Raw genomic sequence first — 18,836 nt, 5'->3', positions numbered from 1 at the left:
CCCCTGTACAGACTGAAATTATGTGCAGTGCGCGATCCTTCGTGGATGACGTCATCGCGCACCGCACAGTAAAGGACCTCTCCACGAAGGGAAACTAGACCCGTACGCGTCTAGTTTCCTTTCACAGCGGCAGCGGGGGGGGGGGGGGGGCAGCGGCCAGCGGCAGCAGGGGGCAGCGAGCAGCGGGGGGCACACAGCAGCAGGCCTGATTCTGCGTCGGACAAAAGTGGGTTTGTAGACGGATGTCAGCCTGCTATGGTAACTGTGCGGGGGCCATGCGGATTCACAGAACTGTTCTGTGTAGTGGGAATGTCATGGGAGTGTGGTGGGCATCTAAGACAACTACAGCAGACGGGGATGGGACGTCTGTTTCAGATGGATCTTTTGCACCCGGCACGGAGTGGGGGCGGATGTCCAGAAACTGATGATGGAAGCTGCGACAGTGGGCGGGGCGACATTCCACACGCAGACGCACGGATGTCAGGCATACACAGCCGGATTCTCGCATAAGCTAGTAAGCAGGCTGCCGCAGCCCACTGTGTTTGTCATCACACTCAGTCCACAGCCTCTGCCGACCAATCAGATTTTAGATCTCTGTCGCTAGGTAGACTTTGGAAAGCCGATATCCAATTTAAAGTTGAATAAGTTACAGTGCAGCTTATTTGTGGTCCTTAAATCATATTAACAGATAAACGTATATGAGTTTCAGAAGCTTATGAAACACGTCCCACTTTGCCTTCTAAATTAAATATACAGAGTCTGCAAATAACTGTCAGAGAAACTGACACCTGTTCAGACTGATTAAACACTATTGTTCAAGATATAATAACATTAGCGGAAAGTGACATCAAAGAGTGAGACAAGCTGAAGCAAGCAGGAGTGAATTAGAGGGATATGGAAAGGGGAGAAGAAAATAATAATACTTTAATTATGTTTCATTACTGAGAAATCCCTTCAGCGTTATTGTTTTGTTGATTTGGAATCATTAGAAATCTTTCTATTTTTTCCGGTTGGAAGAGCATGAGAAGATGTTTAACACATGCATGAAGACTAATTACTGTAGCAAAGCTTCGGTGTAGAACTCTTTTTCTCAGCTACACTTCTGGTGATTCAGACACGTTCTCCCCTAGTACTCCCCAGAATAAGATAATTAGATTTTTAACCATCAAGATGTGTAATCAGAAGTATGAAACAGAGCAACGGCAAATGTTGATTACTATTATTATACGTGGCATTAGAATTAACAGATTAAACCGTGGGGTTTAGTAGCTGGGGAATACAATGGATAGATTTACCGTGGATAAGGTTTTTCCGTTCATGATGGGCTCATCAAAAAAAAAGACTATTAAAAGTAGCCATAAAGTTTGATATTGTTACATTCTTATTTGTGCACCGGTATACATTTAAGCGGCGATGAAGGAGGCTTGTTGGATAACTAATAGATTTTGTTTTATTGTGGTGGAAGATAAGTGGGTTATAAAACTCAGGACCATTTATCTGATTAATGCTGCCAAGTGAGGAGAACAATTCAACAGGGTTGATAATAGTGGTTTCGGCTGGTTCTAAAGTCTGCGATGACCTCTCTGGTGATTACAATATAGAGGCACATTCAAAAGATGGCGCTTTTGCAATGGGAAAGCCAGGTCTGAATAGCATACGCTATTACTTTGTACAGTGCCAGAGTCTACTCACCTGTGCCACCAGCTAGAGGAGAGGTGGCCCGTACGGGGATTGCACACGAGCCCCCTCCTGCCTAAATACACCATTGCCCCATTTCCCCCCCGGCAAAACACAAATAGAGAATGGGCAGACTAGACGCACCTGTAGTGGCTTTTTTTGCTGTAAACTTTTTGGATCATACAGTATGTACTAAGAGAAATATGGAAGGGCAGAACAATCCGATTTCCGTTCATCGGTATTTGCTGTTGTGGCAGTTCCAAGAGGGCATTGCCAGACAGGAATATACAGTATAGCAAGAGTCACGTGGTCTCAGGGCTGGACTGCTCATCTGGCACTTCTGGCAAATGCCAGAAGGGCCAAGCGGCTTTTGGGCCGGTCCTGTCAGGCAGAGAGCTGGGAAGGACGCGCGCAGCGCAGCATCCGGCTCTCTGCTCTGGCCGCTCCCCCGCCTCCTCTCCAGTCTCCATATAAAGGGAGGTGTGCCGCGAGTCCACGCCCTCATGACTTGCGGGACGCCCCTGTGTGCTGGTCCTCCGACCATCTCCATGAATACGGGGCGTGCCGTGAGTCCACACCGCCCTGACTCACAGCACGCCCCCGACTTTAGTGCCCGCACGCCCCCGACTTTAGTGCACGCACACGCCAGGGCCGAATTCAGAACCCAGTATGGCCCTGCGTGGTCTGTTGTGACGTTGTCTACGTCCCCGTCCCCCCCTCCTTGTGTGAAACTCCTCCTCCACTACTGAGGTGGTGAAGGACAACACTGTTTAGTTCTGGAGTAGAGTTGCAACAAGATTATGGGCCTAATTCTAAGTCCGACGCATCAATTTGGTAGGATACATAAGTAAGAACAAGATACAAATAAAGAAAAGCAAAAAAGAATGCAGTGTAGAATAACATACGGTCGGCAATAATGAATCTGCATACAGCCAAATGGATACATATAGCACTATTAAAACAAATGATCAACTAAACAATCTATTAATGGACAGTACAGCATTACTGACATAGCACGAGGAACATGTGTTGACCATATTGAAATTGAAGAACGGAGTGAGTAGGGATAACGGAGGGGATGAAGGAAGAAGAAGAGGAAGTAAATGAGGACCAGTCGGTGTGAGTCGCCAGCAACAGCATAATTAAACATAGGGATAGCAAAGCTATAGACAGTAGTTGTTAAAGGAGGTTCAGCGGCAAAATGAGTAGTCCACGGAGTCCAGACAAATGATCTGGGGTATCGTGTATAATGGAGGTGATATGTTCCATAGGCGGACTAGAATGCGTTGATTGTGTAACAGCCTGGAGGACGGGAGTGCTGCAATGCCAGGACTTACTTCCTTTTCTTCCATGCTATTCTTCCTCCTTCCTCGCAATGTAGGTTCAGTTGATACAAGAATGAATATGGGTGACAGAGAAGCAAAGTACTGGCAAGGCTTACTTGTTCCCAACTCGGTAACCGATAGCAAGAACCTTTAACCTTTTATTTTCTGGATAAAGAGATTAAGGTGAGAAAAGGCAACTGAGAAATAATACATTGAGGGCCAGATGCATCATCGCTTGGAAGGTGATAAAATGGAGAGTGACATGGCAGTTAGAAGCTGATTGGCTGGCACTTTTTCTTTCTCCATTTGATCACTCTCCAAGCGATGATGTATCTGGCCCTCAATCAGTGTTGGACTGGCCCACAGGGGTACAGGGGAAACCCCCGGTGCCCCCCCCCCTCCCCCCTAGGGATCAGATTCCAGGTTGTGCACTTGAATTATAAATTATACATATGTTACCTTATACTGTACAGGACTATGGTGTAGTTTCTATAGTGCATCACTATTATTAATCTGGTACATTAACATGCATGCGCTAGCAGTATTTACTATATTAATATATCAAGGGGCTCAGACCATGCACTCTCAAATTGTTAGCCAACACCTCTCTGGCAGCTGGTCACACCCCCTATGGAGAGTGGCCTCACCTCTAAACATGCATACCCCAGGTGGGCCCTTCATGCTCCAGTCCGACACTGCCCTCAATAACACATTGGATAGACAATGAAATAGTTAGTCCACAGAACACTTCAATAGACAAGTGAACAGACACGTCAATAAATAACTAACCTAGCAATTAAACTTCCCCCCTGCGCACGATAGTCATGTGGTAAAGTTTGATCCTGGTGCATTATATAGTCTCATATCGCTGGTGTACAATACTCTTAGAAAGATGAAGTCACTGTGGTGTAGCCTTCCACACAGTGCCAATAAAGTTCCTGACAATATTTCAGTCTTTAAATTGGGAATCGGGTGAAGTGGTGTCAGACGATAGTTTCTTTAACTAATGGATGAAATAAAGCAGATCCTGTAAAAACGACTTGTTTCTCGAAATGATTCTCCTTTATCAGCACAATAGTGGGCCAGATGTACTAAGCCCTGAAACGTGATAAAGTGGAGAGAGATAAAGTACCAGCCAATCAGCTCCTAACTGTCATGTTACAAGCTGTGTTTGAAAAATGACAGTTAGGAGCTGGTTGGTTGGCAGTTGGTCACTCTCCTCTTTATCACTTTTTAAGGCTCAGTATGTCTGGCCCACAGCCTGTAACATGGCAGTTAGGAGCTGATTGGTTGGTGCCCCTGTGCACAATGCTTCCTGAACTTGCATGATCTCTTTAAACATCCTAATGATACTCTGTGGACCCCTTCATTCAAAGTAAAGCATTCATTACCTCTAATACCAAGAAATAATGACACGGAGACTTGAATTTGGCAGAAAAATTGCTAGCTATTTATTGTACCCTAGCCATTAGCAAACCTGTAAATTGAAAAATTTTGTTAACATGCCGATTCAGCCGGCATATGGTGGCAGAAAAAAGAACGGCTCTATTGAACTGACGCTAACCTTAAAAACGTTAAAATTCAAAACTATCCTAATTTTAATACAAACTATAAAATCGGTAATAGGTGCCCAACTCAACCCCCACGGTGACTACCCACCCTGATGGGTGCCTGCCGCTGCCCCTGGACGGGTGGTCGAGCGGCCCTAAAAGTCGATGGAGGTGAGTGCACCTAAACCACACCAAACTGTAAATCACTACAGCTAACAATACAAACTACAACCTGCCGTTCTTTTCCGCCAATAAATAGCCAACGATAAAACCAGCCAACAATTCAATGCCAAGGCACTCCGTGCCAGAACCTCTACCAACAGGGCGGGAGGGCGGGAAGGCAATTCAGAAGCAAGAGAGACCAAGCTGGCCTAGCATTCCCTATATATATTAACCCTCCCCTTTTTCCAAAGGCTGTACTTTCCTCACAGCTAGGTCCACCCCTCACAGGATGTTTAACTCTTTCCTTTCCTATGCAGTCATTTCTCTCTCCAAAGAGGCCCATACACATATACAGTATTAAACTCTGGGGCACTACAGTTGTAGCAGACAAAGATGGGGGAGCAGTCGACTGCGATCGTGAAGTCATTTGGCATTCAGCTGTTCAGTATTTAATATGTGTATGATCAACTTCTGCGATGGGCGTGGGATTAGAGGAATGGGTTGCGATACAAAGTTTAGAACTTGTATACCAACGATTAAACAAATGAAATAGTGAAGTTCTGTCCAGTAGTGATGGATATGGGCCCGCGACTACCAGATGTGCAACAGGGTACCTCACTGACCACACATATGCCAGCATAACTCAGAAAACCGTAGGGTAGACTGAACGAAGACGGGTGGGTACCAAGTACCAGCAAAAATAAAGTTTGTAGGAATTCTGTTTAATTTGCACAGAAATAGAACTCTTAGCAATTTCCATTCTGATTTCGGACCACTCCCCGGGTGTCAGAGTCTCACCCACATCACTCTCTCCCTGGCTAACTTGTGAGTTTTTTTGAGGGGTTGATTATGGGAGAGTAAGAGGTGATATATATTGGATATGAGCAGTGCCGTTTCTAGTGGCGGGCGAGCCGTGCAACCGCACGGGGCGCCCGCCGCGGCACTTTGTGACTCCTTATCTCCTCTCCCCGAGCGCTCCTGCTCGGGGGGCGGAGTTTCGCGGAATGACGCATTTGCGTCGTGACGTCACGACGCAAACGCGTCATTCCGCGAAACTCCGCCCCCCGAGCAGGAGCGCTCGGGGAGAGGAGATAAGGAGATACGCATGGAAGGAGGAGGCGGCCGGCGCGATGGACGTGAGGCGGCGGGACCGAAGAGCGGGAAGATGTAAGTATCCTCTCTCTCTTTCTCCCTCTTCCTTCCCCCTCACTTGAAACCTGCCTGCCGCACTGTGTAAAATGGGGACACCTGCCTATGGGGATACCTGCCTGCCGCACTGTATAAAATGTGGACACCTGCATATGGGGTTGCCTGCTGCACTGTATAAAATGGGGACACCTGCATATGGGGTTGCCTGCCGCACTGTATAAAATGGGGACACCTGCATATGGGGTTGCCTGCTGCACTGTATAAAATGGGGACACCTGCCTATGGGGTTGCCTGCCGCACTGTATAAAATGGGGACACCTGCATATGGGGTTGCCTGCTGCACTGTATAAAATGGGGACACCTGCCTGCCGGACTGTGTAAAATGGGGACACCTGCCTGCCGCACTGTGTAAAATGGGGATACCTGCCTGCCGCACTGTGTAAAATGGGGGCACCTGCCTGCGTACTGTGTAAAATGGTGATATCTGCCTGCCGCACTGTGTAAAATGGGGATACCTGCCTACCGTACTGTGTAAAATGGGGATACCTGCCTACTGTACTGTGTAAAATGGGGATACCTGCCTACCGCACTTTGTAAAATGGGGACACCTGCCTGCCGCGCTGTGTAAAATGGGGACACCTGCCTGTCACGCTGTGTAATATGGGGACACTTGCCTGCTGTAATGTGTAAAAAGGGGACTTTTTTAATTTTTATTTTTTTCCCCCTGTGGTGGGTGTGATGATATCAGACGAGGCTGCGCGCACTTTAATGAGACCACACCCATTTTAATCAGGCCACACACCCTTGTCGGGAGCGCACGCGCCGAAGGCGCGCACATGCTTTTTCTTTTTACGGCTATATGGGGGGGGGGGGGTGCATTTTGAAATCTCGCACTGGGAGCCAAATTGTCTTGAAACGGCCCTGGATATGAGTCCCGTAGATGTGTGGGGATGCCAACATAGCTATTCTATGGGTGAGCTAGGCATGTGGGAAGGTGTTTTCATAAGAGATGAGTATGATAAAAGTAGCATATTTGTAAAAAAATGGTAAAATACTTTGTGTGGTAGAGAATAGCTGGATTGCAGACTAGCCAAATATGGGCAGATGTGTAATGGCGCGATGTCTAAGGGATAGAGTATGTTTCAGTGTACATGTCATCTTCTAAATTGTTGGGATAAGTAATACTTCAGACAAACAATGGTAAATGCTCGATCAGTCCTGGAGATAATTATGTTTCAGGTGCTGGAAAGGGAGGGGTCATAGACAAACAGACAGAGGGGAGGGGTTGCAAATCCCACCACTACATTTCCCTTCAGCACACTAAAAAATTACCTGTAACCATACCTGAACCTATCAGAGAATTACTTTACACATGTTGCAAACACATGTTTAAGCTGCTGCGCCACTTCATGGCTTCTCCGATGTCAGCAGTCCTAACACTACACAATGGCAGTGCCCACATAGGGCCATGTAATTTGTCACAGTAGGCCTCATGATAAAGGCTATTACTAAAACACATCCAGACAGAGAGCTAACTTATCCAGGAGCCACCCCCAGGATCTCCCATTGGCACTACAAGGAACAGCATGCCTTCCAAATGCTGCTCCCATTCAATACCTCTCGCACACAAGCAGACAAACAATTGTAAATGCTTGATCATTCCTGGAGATAATTATGTTTCAGGTGCTGGAAAGGGGGAGGGGTCACAGACAAACCGACAGAGAGGGGAGGGGTTGCAAATCCCACCACTACCTTTCCCTTCAGCACACTAAAAAATGACCTGTAACCATACCTGAACCTACAGTATCTGGTAATAGAAATTCAGCGATTTAGTTTACACATGTTGCAAACACATGTTTAAGCTGCTGCACCACTTCACGGCTTCGCCAATGTCAGCAGTCCTAACACTACACAATGGCAGTGCCCACATGGGGCCATGTAATTTGTCACAGTAGGCCTCATGATAAAGGCTATTACTAAAACACATCCAGACAGAGAGCTAACTTACCCAGGAGCCACCCACAGGATCTCCCATTGGCACTACAAGGAACAGCATGTCTTCCAAATGCTGCTCCCATTCAATGCTTCTCGCACACAAGCAGAAAAACAATGGTAAATGTTTAGACATGTGTTTGCAAACATGTGTAAACTAATTCCCTGAATTTCTATTACCAGATAGGTTCAGGTATGGTTACAGGTCATTTTTTAGTGTGCTGAAGGGAAATGTAGTGGTGGGATTTGCAACCCCTCCCCTCTATGTCTATAAGTAATACCATCCCCAGCCTGTAGAGGCAGGGCAGCCCTCAGGTAGGGGACTGTGGGGACAGGTGTCCCGGGCCCATATAGAGAAGGGGGCCCAACCCTGGCTCCTCATGCCAATACCTGTAGAGCTGCACCAGTCTGTGAATCAACAGCGGTCTGATGTGTAAGGAGGACATCTTATAATAAGTCGGTCTCTGTAAACCATTCCTGTAGGTCCGCAACACTTCACCTATATGTGACGTCACAGTGTATGACATCACACAGGGGTGGAACAGTGTGGCAGGCAGAATTTTTTTTAGGGAGGGAGTCCCGTAATTTCTCATGGCAGCCCTATGTAGAGGCGCTGTTGAGCATTTTTGTCATTTTAGATCAAAACTTTGACCTTCCTTAGTGCTTTTGTGTTACAAGTCTAATGAACTGCGATATCCTGGATTTAGTGAAAAGATAATTATCAATAAGTATCCAAAATACGCATAATCTGATTTATAACGTACTTATCATTAACACTTTTACTAAAAGTCCTTTCTGCAAAATGCTGACACATTCACTATGAGTGATATAAAAACATATTTCATATTGCGCAGCAGAGGCATCTATTAGTATGTAGTTGGCGTACACTAATGGTTGTGTAGTGTGTAATGAGGCAGCTTAATCCGCTAATTTGGATATACGTGAGATACTGTTCTTGCTGTACATGTGTTTAGTGTCACCTAGCACTCTCTGGTGTCCGCCGAATATACAGTAAGAAGTAAGTTCCGCATTTGGAATCTCAACTGTTAGCCTATTTATCATTATCTCCTTTTCAAAATCTCTTTGGAGGGAGGCTGCCAGTCATTTAAGATACACTCTATACACAGTTTCTGCACATACAGTACATACGCAGTCCATTTTCAGCTCTACAGGGAACAATTAAGCAAAGAATATTTTTTGTCCAGAGATACAGTATGAAGAGTTAATTTGAAACTTTAATTTTTGCTTCGCCTGTCAACAAGACAAAGCCGCTTTGAATGATTCAAAGACGCCAGTCTATTCGCATAGGGGCGGGGTGGTGAGTTTAATCTCATCGTAAACCTGTTTGCCTGAGCCTCAAAACTTAGTGTACTGAAGGAAGAAATGAAACAACTTCAACACGATGGAAACTGGGTGTACTGTATACAGATAGTTGCAATATTAAATTGCCAGTACAGTATCAAGTGATATACCTCATGATCTTTATACAACACATCCAGTGATAGAGACTCAACGCCCGCCTCAAATATTGAAGAGGCTTTAATGATCATTCCGAAAATTTTGCATAGGCAGAAATTATTTCAATTAGCATACACTTATTCTTTTGAATCACAGCTAATTAATTTTCACTGATTTCGCTTTTCCTCCATCAAAATAGTTTAGGTGGCTCGAGTTGTGATATATAATTCCCCTAGAACTACTTCAGTCTATTTCAATTGGAAACCACTGGGCTTCTTTGATAAGCCCTAATTAAAATGCATGCATTGAATTTTAATTTGATTAACTTGCATATCCCCCTCCCCCCTTCATTTTGCGATCTCCTGTTTAGAGATAACCTTTTTTAATTCCAGTTTTCAAAAAGGTCAATTATAATTTTTTTTTTTTCATTTGAAAAGCCGAAAGCGTTTTAAGAATATGTAGAAAATAAACGTTGGCTGATTGAAAGTGACATAAACAGGAGAAAAATGTAATGACATTTAAATATAGGTCACGCACCATTACTTGCATGGTGCACTGTGTAGCCAGCTGCAAGGGGACAAAACGAGGTCTTTCTGCGTTCACATCACTGTTGAATGTTGCCATCTGGATTTCAGAAGCATGTACAGTACTGATACAGTATTGCAATAATCTCTCGCTTGTGTAGGACGTATCACAGCAATACACACATTGAGTTAGTCTACATGAGGGGAGGGTTAGGCTCTGGGAAGCGAGGGTTAGGTCCAAGGGGAGGGTAAGGGTTAGGCTGCGGGCGGGGAGGGTTGGGCACTAGGGGAGGGTTGGGTTAATCGACGGGAGGGGATGGTTAGGGTTGGTCACTAGGGGGGAGGGTTGGTTTAGTCTATAGGAGGGGAGGGTTAGGTTTGGGTACTAGGGGGAGGGTTAGAGTTAGGCACTAGAGGGAGGGTTAGGCACTAGGGGAAATGTTAGACACTATGGGTAGGGTTAGACACTAGGGGAAAGGTTAGGGTTAGGCACTATGGGGAGGGTTAGGGTTAGGCACTAGAGGGAGGGTTAGGGTTAGGCACTAGGAGAAATGTTAGGCACTATGGGTAGGGTTAAGGTTAGACACTAGGGGAAAGGTTAGGGTTATGCACTATGGGTAGGGTTAAGGTTAGACACTAGCGGAAAGGTTAGGCACTATGGGTAGGGTTAGGGTTATGCACTAGGGGAAAGGTTAGGGTTAGACACTATGGGTAGGGTTAAGGTTAGACACTAGCGGAAAGGTTAGGCATATGGGTAGGGTTAGGGTTAGGCACTAGGGGAAAGGTTAGGGTTAGGCACTATGGGGAGGGTTAGGCACTAGGGGAAATGTTAGGCACTATGGGTAGGGTTAAGGTTAGACACTAGGGAAAGGTTAGGGTTAGGCACTATGGGTAGGGTTAAGGTTAGACACTAGCGGAAAGGTTAGGCACTATGGGTAGGGTTAGGGTTATGCACTAGGGGAAATGTTAGGGTTAGGCACTATGGGTAGGGTTAAGGTTAGACACTAGCGGAAAGGTTAGGCATATGGGTAGGGTTAGGGTTAGGCACTAGGGGAAAGGTTAGGGTTAGGCACTATGGGGAGGGTTAGGGTTAGACACTAGGGTAAAGGTTAGGGTTAGGCACTATGGGGAGGGTTAGGCACTAGGGGAAATGTTAGGCACTATCGGTAGGGTTAGGATTAGACACTAGGGGAGGTTGGGGTTAGGCTACAGGAGGGAAGGTTATGGTTAGGTTGTGTGAAGAAAGGATTAGGGTTAGGCACTAGGGGGAGGTTAGGGTTAGACTGCTGGAGGGTTAGGATTAGACAGTAGGGAGGTTAGCCATATTTACTGCGGAAAGTGCTTCAGGATCCGCCAGAAGTCATCTTGAAGTCACCACCCTAGACAGCAGGAACAATACCTGTTTTCTAGGCCAGGGTTTTAAAATTGTGGTCGTACATCGTCTGCCCACACCCCATATGTATAGAACTCACATCAAATGGATTTAGGGCCCAATTCAGTCCTGATCACAGCGGGCGATTATTGAACTACTGCGCATGTGTATGTACCGCAATACGCACACACGTCGCCAAACAGTGACAGGATGGTGCAAAAATTTCGATTGCCCGGGCGTTTGCAAGGTGATTGACAGGATGTGGACGTTTGTGGGTGGTTCTGGTCGTTTTCTGGGAGTGTCAAGAAAAACGCAGGCGTGTCCAAGCGTTTTCAGGCAGGGTGTGTGATGCCAGCTCTGGCCACGATCAGCCTGTTCTCATCGCACTGTAGGAGTAAGTATTGAGCTACGTACAGACTGCACACGCTGCATACAATGGGAAGAACATTCGATGGTGAGTGTGATGTGAATGGATTTGCAGCTGTCCGCTGACTGAGGGGAATTTTTGCACAGCGTACACATGCGATCGTACACTTGCACGGGGCGAATATTCACTCCCCCTGGGCGGCGACTATCTGATCGCAGGACAGTGTAATGTGCAGCACAGCGATCAGGTGGAAAATAGCATCTGTATTATTTTTTTGAAGATTTGCTCAAGCTCCAGCTGCTGTGGAACTACTCATCCCAGCATACCCTGCCACAGTTTTAGCATGCCCTAACACTGAAATACTTTTGCCTTAGTATTTAATGCTCCCATCTCGCAGCCGCACCCTAACCCTCTGTTTCTGCAGCCTAGCCGTAACCATCCTCCTACAGCCTATCCTTGTTCTTCCCTCCTGCAGCCTAAACCTCCCCTACTGCAGCCTATACCTAATCTCCCCTCCTGCAGTCTAACCCTAACCTCGCCCCTGCAGCCTAACCCTGACCTCCCCTCCCGTAGCCTAACCCTAACCTCCTGCAGCCTAACCCCAACATCCTGCAGCATAATCCTAACCCTCCCTCCCACAACCTATCCCTAACCTCCTGCAGCCTAAGCCTGCTCTTCCCTCCTGCAGCCTAAACCTCACCTCCTGGAGCCTAACCCTAACCTTCCACCCCACAGCCTAATCCTGCTCTTCCCTCCCGCAGCCTAATCTTCCCTTCCTGCAGCCTAACCCTCTTCTACTGCAGCCTAAACCTCCCCTCCCGCAGCCTAACCCTCCCCTCTTGCAGCCTAACCTAACATCCCCCCTGCAGCCTAACCCTCCCCTCCCGCAGCCTAACCCTCCCCTCCTGCAACCTAACCCTAACCTCCTGCAGCATAACCCTAACTTCCCCTCCTGCAGCCTAACCCACTCCTCCTGCAAACTAACCCTAACCTCCCCTCCTGCATCCTAACCCTAACCTCCTCTCCTGCAGCCTAACCCTCCCCTCCCACAGCCTAACCCTCCCCTCCTGCAGCCTAACGTCCCCTCCCGCAGCCTTATCCTAACCCTTCCCTCCCACAGCCTAACCTCCCCTCCTGCAGCCTAATATCCCCTCCTACAGCCTAACCCTAACCTCCCCACCTGCAGCCTAACCCTCCCCTCCTACAGCCTAACCCTAACCTCCCCACCTGCAGCCTAACCCTCCCCTCCTGCAACCTAACCCTAACCTCTTGCAGCATAACCCTAAATTCCCCTCCTGCAGCCTAACCCCCCCTCCTGCAACCTAACCCTAAAGTCCCCTCATGCAGCCTAACCCTCCCCCCACAGCCTAACCCTAAACCCCCCCCCCCCCACACACACACACAGCCTAACCCTCCCCTCCCTCCACCACCCTACCCCTAACCCTCCTCTTTCGCAACCTATAGTGAAGTCTTCTCTTTAACATGGATCCACTTCCCTTTTTTCTCACGTGTGAGGATTGTGAGTGGAAGAGAGATGCAGATGCACACTCCTAGCACTAAGAACACTGATTGTAAGAATAATTGAAATAAACCCTCACAATTAACATGGAGTATAAGTGAAGTTCTTAGCACACATTTGCACAAATATGTGGGCCATGTACCGCGGCCAGGTGACTTCATCACATGGGTCCCTAACATTCCTAATACTATCACATTCTATAAATTTATTCAGGACTTACCTTTAAATAGGGCCTCATCAATGTGTGATCTGAAATGCAGGAACCCAGCTAATTAAAACACCTGAGGGTGAATGGGAGGGGTGCCAATACCAGAGGAAGGAAGCCTTGCCTTCCAGTGTCCAATATATACACAAATATAGTGGAAAAAGGGGGGGACCTGGATTGCACACCCTAATACTAAAGGTATCAAGAGGTGCTATCATGCTGAGGCTTCTAATTGTGACTACCTTGACCATCAGTATTCATGCACTAACAACACTATTTGCCCAAACAACAATTCTATTGCTATAAATCAGTACTTCTGTACTAGATAAAAGTAATTTCCAGAGAGTGAATTAAAAAAAAATTTTTATTATTAAAACCCGTTCTTACACTGTGTTTCATATTGAAGAATAATTTGATTCAAGCTGTTCTGTTTTGATCGTCTTCTCAACAAACATCTTCTATAGTAGTGAAGCTATTGACTTGTTACTGCATAGCTTGCTGTTAGTGGAACAAACTCTCTCACACTCTCTGCCAACCTCTTCTCTCTCTCTCTCTCTCTCTCTCTCTCTCTCTCTCTCTATCTATCTATCTCCCCCCTCTCTCTTACTCTCTCCAACCTCTCTCTCTCTATCTATCTATATTCCCCCTCTCTCTTACTCTCTCCAACCTCTCTCTCTCTCTCTCTCTCTCTCTCTCTCTCTATCTATATTCCCCCTCTCTCTTACTCTCTCCAACCCCTCTCTCTCTCTTTCCCCTCTCTGTTACTCTCTCCAACCTCTCTATCTATCTATCTATCTATCTATCTATCTATCTATCTATCTATCTATCTATCTATCTATCTATCTATCTATATTCCCCCTCTCTCTTACTCTCTCCAACCTCTCTCTCTCTCTCTCTCTCTTTCCCCTCTCTGTTACTCTCTCCAACCTCTCTCTCTCTCTCTCTCTCTCTTTCCCCTCTCTGTTACTCTCTCCAACCTCTCTCTCTCTCTCTCTCTCTATCTATATTCCCCCTCTCTCTTACTCTCTCCAACCTCTCTCTCTCGCTATATATATATATATATATATATATTCCCCCTCTCTCTTACTCTCTCCAACCTCTTTCTCTCTCTCTCTCTCTCTCTCTCTCTCTCTCTCTCTCTCTCTCCCCCCTCTCTCTTACTCTCTCCAACCTCTCTATCTATATTCCCCCTCTCTCTTACTCTCTCCAACCTCTCTCTCTCTCTCTCTATCTATATATCTATCTATCACCCCCCTCTCTCTTACTCTCTCCAACCTCTCTCTCTCTCTCTATCTATATTCCCCCTCTCTCTTACTCTCTCCAACCTCTCTCTCTCTCTCTCTCTCTATCTATCACCCCCATCTCTCTTATTCTCTCCAACCTCTCTCTCTCTCACTCTCTCTCTCTCTCTCTCTCTCTCTCTTTCCCCTCTCTGTTACTCTCTCCAACCTCTCACTCTCTTTCTCTTTCTCCCTGTCTTTTACTCTCTCCGACATCTCTCACTCTTCCTCCCCTCTCGATTTTTCCTTCTCTATCCCCTTTCTCTTTATATCCCACTCTCTTTGCCTCTCTCTACATTCCCCCTTCTCTCTCTCTCTCCCCCCTCTCTCTGTCTCTTTCCCTCGCTATCTCTCTTTCCCCCTCTCACCCTCCCTCCTTCTCCACCTCCCTCTTTTGCCCCCTCCCTTTCTCACCCCTGCCTCTCTAGCTCTCTCTTTCTTCTCTTTCTCACTTCTTTCATTCCCTCCCTCCCACTCTCTTTCTGTCACTCCTCCATGTCTGCCTCTCTCACCCCCTCTTTCTCACTCTCTCTCCGTCTCTCTATGTGTCTCCCTCACCTCTCTCTCCTCCTACCGGACTCTGTATGTGTTTCTCTCCCCTCCCTCCCTTTCTTTCTCCCCCCCCCCCCCACTCTGACCATACCCCTCTCTCTCCCTCCTCTCTCCCCTTCTTTTTCTACACCCTTTCTCTTCCTGTCTTTCTCTGTCTCTCTCCTCTTTGTCTCCTCATGCCTTTCTCTCTGTGTGTCTCTAGCCCCTCTCTCCCACTCTCTCTTTTTTTTTCCACCCCTCTCTCTCCCCCTCCCTCGTTCTGTCTCTCTCTCCTATCCTCTCTCAGGTACAGCAGTGCAGATGGAATACATATGTATTACTTTACTGGTAGACGCCGTGCCGGCTGTCAGTATACCGACAGAGGCATCCCATCTGCCGGAATCCCGGCAGTGAGGCAGCAATTCCCTTTGCGGGCTCACTGCACTCACCACGCTTCACTCACCATTGGTTATATACCCACTCGGATGGTGGCATGGACCTACCAACCAAATGTGAATACCCAGAGGTGGCCGGTATGTTAACTGCATCCCATGCAGATATTCATAGGGTTGTACTGAGGGCGATTGCTGCCAACTGCCGCAGCGGAACCGGTCTTTAGCATGTGGAATGCCTGAATGGGCACCCCACAGCCGGGCACCCACCTTCCTGCTCCCAGCCTCCTCTTCTCTGACATCATGTGCCAGGACGCAGAGGGAGATAGGCTGGCCTGGGGCTCAGACTTGCCCTGGCATGGCACTGGCTCATATTCACAGTTTATGGTGGTGACTTTCGACCACACAAATTTCCATTTCACCAATGCTTTATCTGACACTCAGATATATGTATGTTGGCGTTACTGTCTATGCTATGACAAACTGAACCGTTTAATTAAGTAGATATTCACAATTTTGCTCTAATGTAAAAGCTCATTTCACTCCTGTCTGCGTCTACAATAACCCCTGACAGTACGGTGCGGCTCCCGAGCGTCACACTAGCCTGTCAATAGTGATGTCGTCATGATGTCATACTGCATTTGTGTTGGAATGTCCCACATTACAATCCAAAATTTAGTTCGAGAGCTGCAAACTTTATTCACCTCCAAATGGAACAATGGCAAGTTTATTTTTTTTTACTGCGTATTGTGTTAATTGTGTGTATGTTTGTAACATTCCCCTGAACGGCGCTATATACACTTGGCGGCTCCATGTATGGGTTCACTACGGCTGGCCGGCGGTCGGGCTCCCGGCGACCAGCATCCCGGCGCCGGGAGCCCGACCGCCGGCTTACCGACAGCTTGGCGAGCGCAAATGAGCCCCTTGCGGGCTCGCTGCGCTCGCCACGCTACGGGCACGGTGGCGCGCTACGCGCGCCACACTATTTTATTCTCCCTCTATGGGGGTCGTGGACCCCCACGAGGGAAAATAAGTGTCGGTATGCCGGCTGTCGGGCTCCCGGCGCCGGTATACTGAGCGCCGGGAGCCCGACCGCCGGCAAACAGAAGACCACCCCCATGTATAGTTATAATCAGGGTTCCTTATATACAGGGCCGGATCTAGGCCTTGTGGCGCCCAGGGTGAAAAAATAGGGGCGTGGCTATGGAGAAGGGGCATGGTCAGTTATGTCCCCTGTACCCTCAGCAATTGTGCCCCCAGTACTGTGCCCCCAATACTGTGCCCCCAGTAGCGCTGATCACCAGAAAAAATATAAAAAATAAAAAAATACTTACAATCCCCGCTCCTGCTTCCCGACCGCTGCTGTCCTCCGTCTCCGGCCGCCGGCGCCGCGCCTCGGATCTATGGGAGAGACGTCATGACGTCTCTTCCATAGCACAGCATAGACACTAGAGGTCAATTATGACCTCTAGCGTCTATGTGCCGCTCCCACAATGCCGTGCGGTGCGCGATGCCGTCATCATGCACTGGACAGCACCGGGGGGCACCACCAGTAGAGGATCTTGCCACAGCGGCGGCGCCCTCCGGACGGCGGCGGCGCCCCAGGCAAAAATCCTGCGTGCCCGTAGCAAGATCCGCTACTGCTTTTATACCTTTTTCAGTTGTAGGTGATGTAAGTAGTGTTTTCTGTAGCATTCTGTGGTTTAATAAAACTTTGATGTGTTAAACCCAACAGGCGATCATGGCCCAACTACCGCAGGAAGAGAAGGCCAAGATTGCGGAGCAGGTGGAGATATTTCACCAGGAGAAGAGCAAGCTGGATGCAGAAGTAGCCAAATGGGATGACAGCGGTAATGACATCATTGTATTGGCCAAGCAGATGTGTATGATCATGATGGAGATGACCGATTTCACCAGGTGAGACCCAGCTTCATACTGTATATTGGGGTCTATTCATGAAGCAGTGAAAAGAGCAGAGAAGTCAGCCTGTGGAGAAATTGCCCATGGCAACCTAGTGTTCACTCTAGGCTGTTTTAGCAGGGCGCCGCGCCCTGCCCGTTTTTTAACAGGCAAAACCCGCCCTGCCCCTTTTGCGGCGCCCTGCTAGAACAGCCGCCCGCTCCCTGCCCTCCCGGCGTGTATAGATGCCGTGCGCATGCGCGTGGCATCCATTCACGCATTGGGAGAGGGCTGGGGGAAGCCCAGCACCGACGGAGGTGCTGGGCACGCCCCCAACAGTGACGTCGCCGGCCACAGACGCTCTCTATAGTAGCGTCTGTGGGCCGCACCGCCCCCTAAAATGCCCCCTAATTTGCGTGGCCGTGCCCCCATCTCGGACGCGCGCGCGGCGCGCGCACATGTGCCCCCGGAGTCCGGCGCCCTGCCCCTTTTCACTCCTAGAGTGAACACTAGCAACCAGTCAGCTGCTTCGTACAACTGTATAGTATGCAAATTATAAATGTGATTGGTTGCCATGGGCAACTTCTCCACTGGCTAACTTCTCCACACTTGTCAGTGCTTCATGAATAAACCCCATTATCTGTGAGAACGTGATTTGTGTTGTCTGCTAATAATTTACATTTCCCAATGCTTTTATCAATACACCCCCCTCTAACAGTATGTATAAAGGGTAGTAACGGGTGTAACGGCACATTCTAACTTACTCAGATCAATTATCTTATCTAATCATGTACTGGACCAGCTGGCTAACGTAGACGTGGAGGATTCTACTGTATGTATCTTGTCTGCATGTAGATAAATATTCTTACTAGTTTAAAAAAACTCTGTAGGCATCTTCTTAACCTTTGGAGAGTCCTGGACCTAAGAGACAGCCCTCAACTTCCACTCCTTTGTTTGCCTTTTTCGTAAATGGAATTGCTCCAAGGCATTTTTGATCATTTTTTTATTTTTATTTCTAGAAACCATTTAAGTGAATGCATAAATACAGTATATAGACAGATCGATCCATCTGGTGGAAGACAGACTGTAGGCAGGGCTGTCTTAACAGCATTGCAGGCCCTGGGCAAAGTGATGCACTGAGGCCCCTAACCACCAATTCACGGGAACCAATTTAAAAAAAAGATCATAATATCCCCTACTGTGGACCTGTGCCGTCTCTCCACATGCTTCCATACATGCACTCTGGTTGGTGGATAGCTCTAGCAATTCACCAATTAGCAAGCTGACAGCCATTCATAGTCTGCCTGCAGGCTGGGAGGCAGGTAGAGAATACTGCATTCTGATTGGTGGATAGCTCCAGCCATCTACCAGTCAGCATGCTGACAGCCATTAACTGTCCGGCTGCTCTGATTGTGTGTCCACCATATACACCTG

At 47.7% G+C, this 18,836-nt stretch overlaps 1 protein-coding gene across 5 annotated transcripts in view; it reads left to right on the top strand.

Moving 5' to 3' along the window:
- The window catches only part of CTNNA2 (catenin alpha 2), a 2,737,142-nt gene that overhangs the window by 2,427,039 nt on the left and 291,267 nt on the right, over positions 1-18,836 (top strand). For all 5 annotated transcript variants that reach the window (XM_063925313.1, XM_063925315.1, XM_063925316.1 and 2 more), the window contains one exon: positions 17,239-17,420. In XM_063925313.1, the coding sequence (XP_063781383.1) occupies positions 17,239-17,420 (182 nt within the window). The remainder of the gene's footprint in view (positions 1-17,238; positions 17,421-18,836) is intronic.

The sequence above is a fragment of the Pseudophryne corroboree genome, chromosome 1, assembly GCF_028390025.1.
Source record: "Pseudophryne corroboree isolate aPseCor3 chromosome 1, aPseCor3.hap2, whole genome shotgun sequence".
Classification (NCBI taxonomy): Eukaryota; Metazoa; Chordata; class Amphibia; order Anura; family Myobatrachidae; genus Pseudophryne; species Pseudophryne corroboree.
The sequence above is the reverse complement of the archived record's forward strand: the minus strand, read 5'-3'. Positions and strand labels throughout refer to the sequence as shown.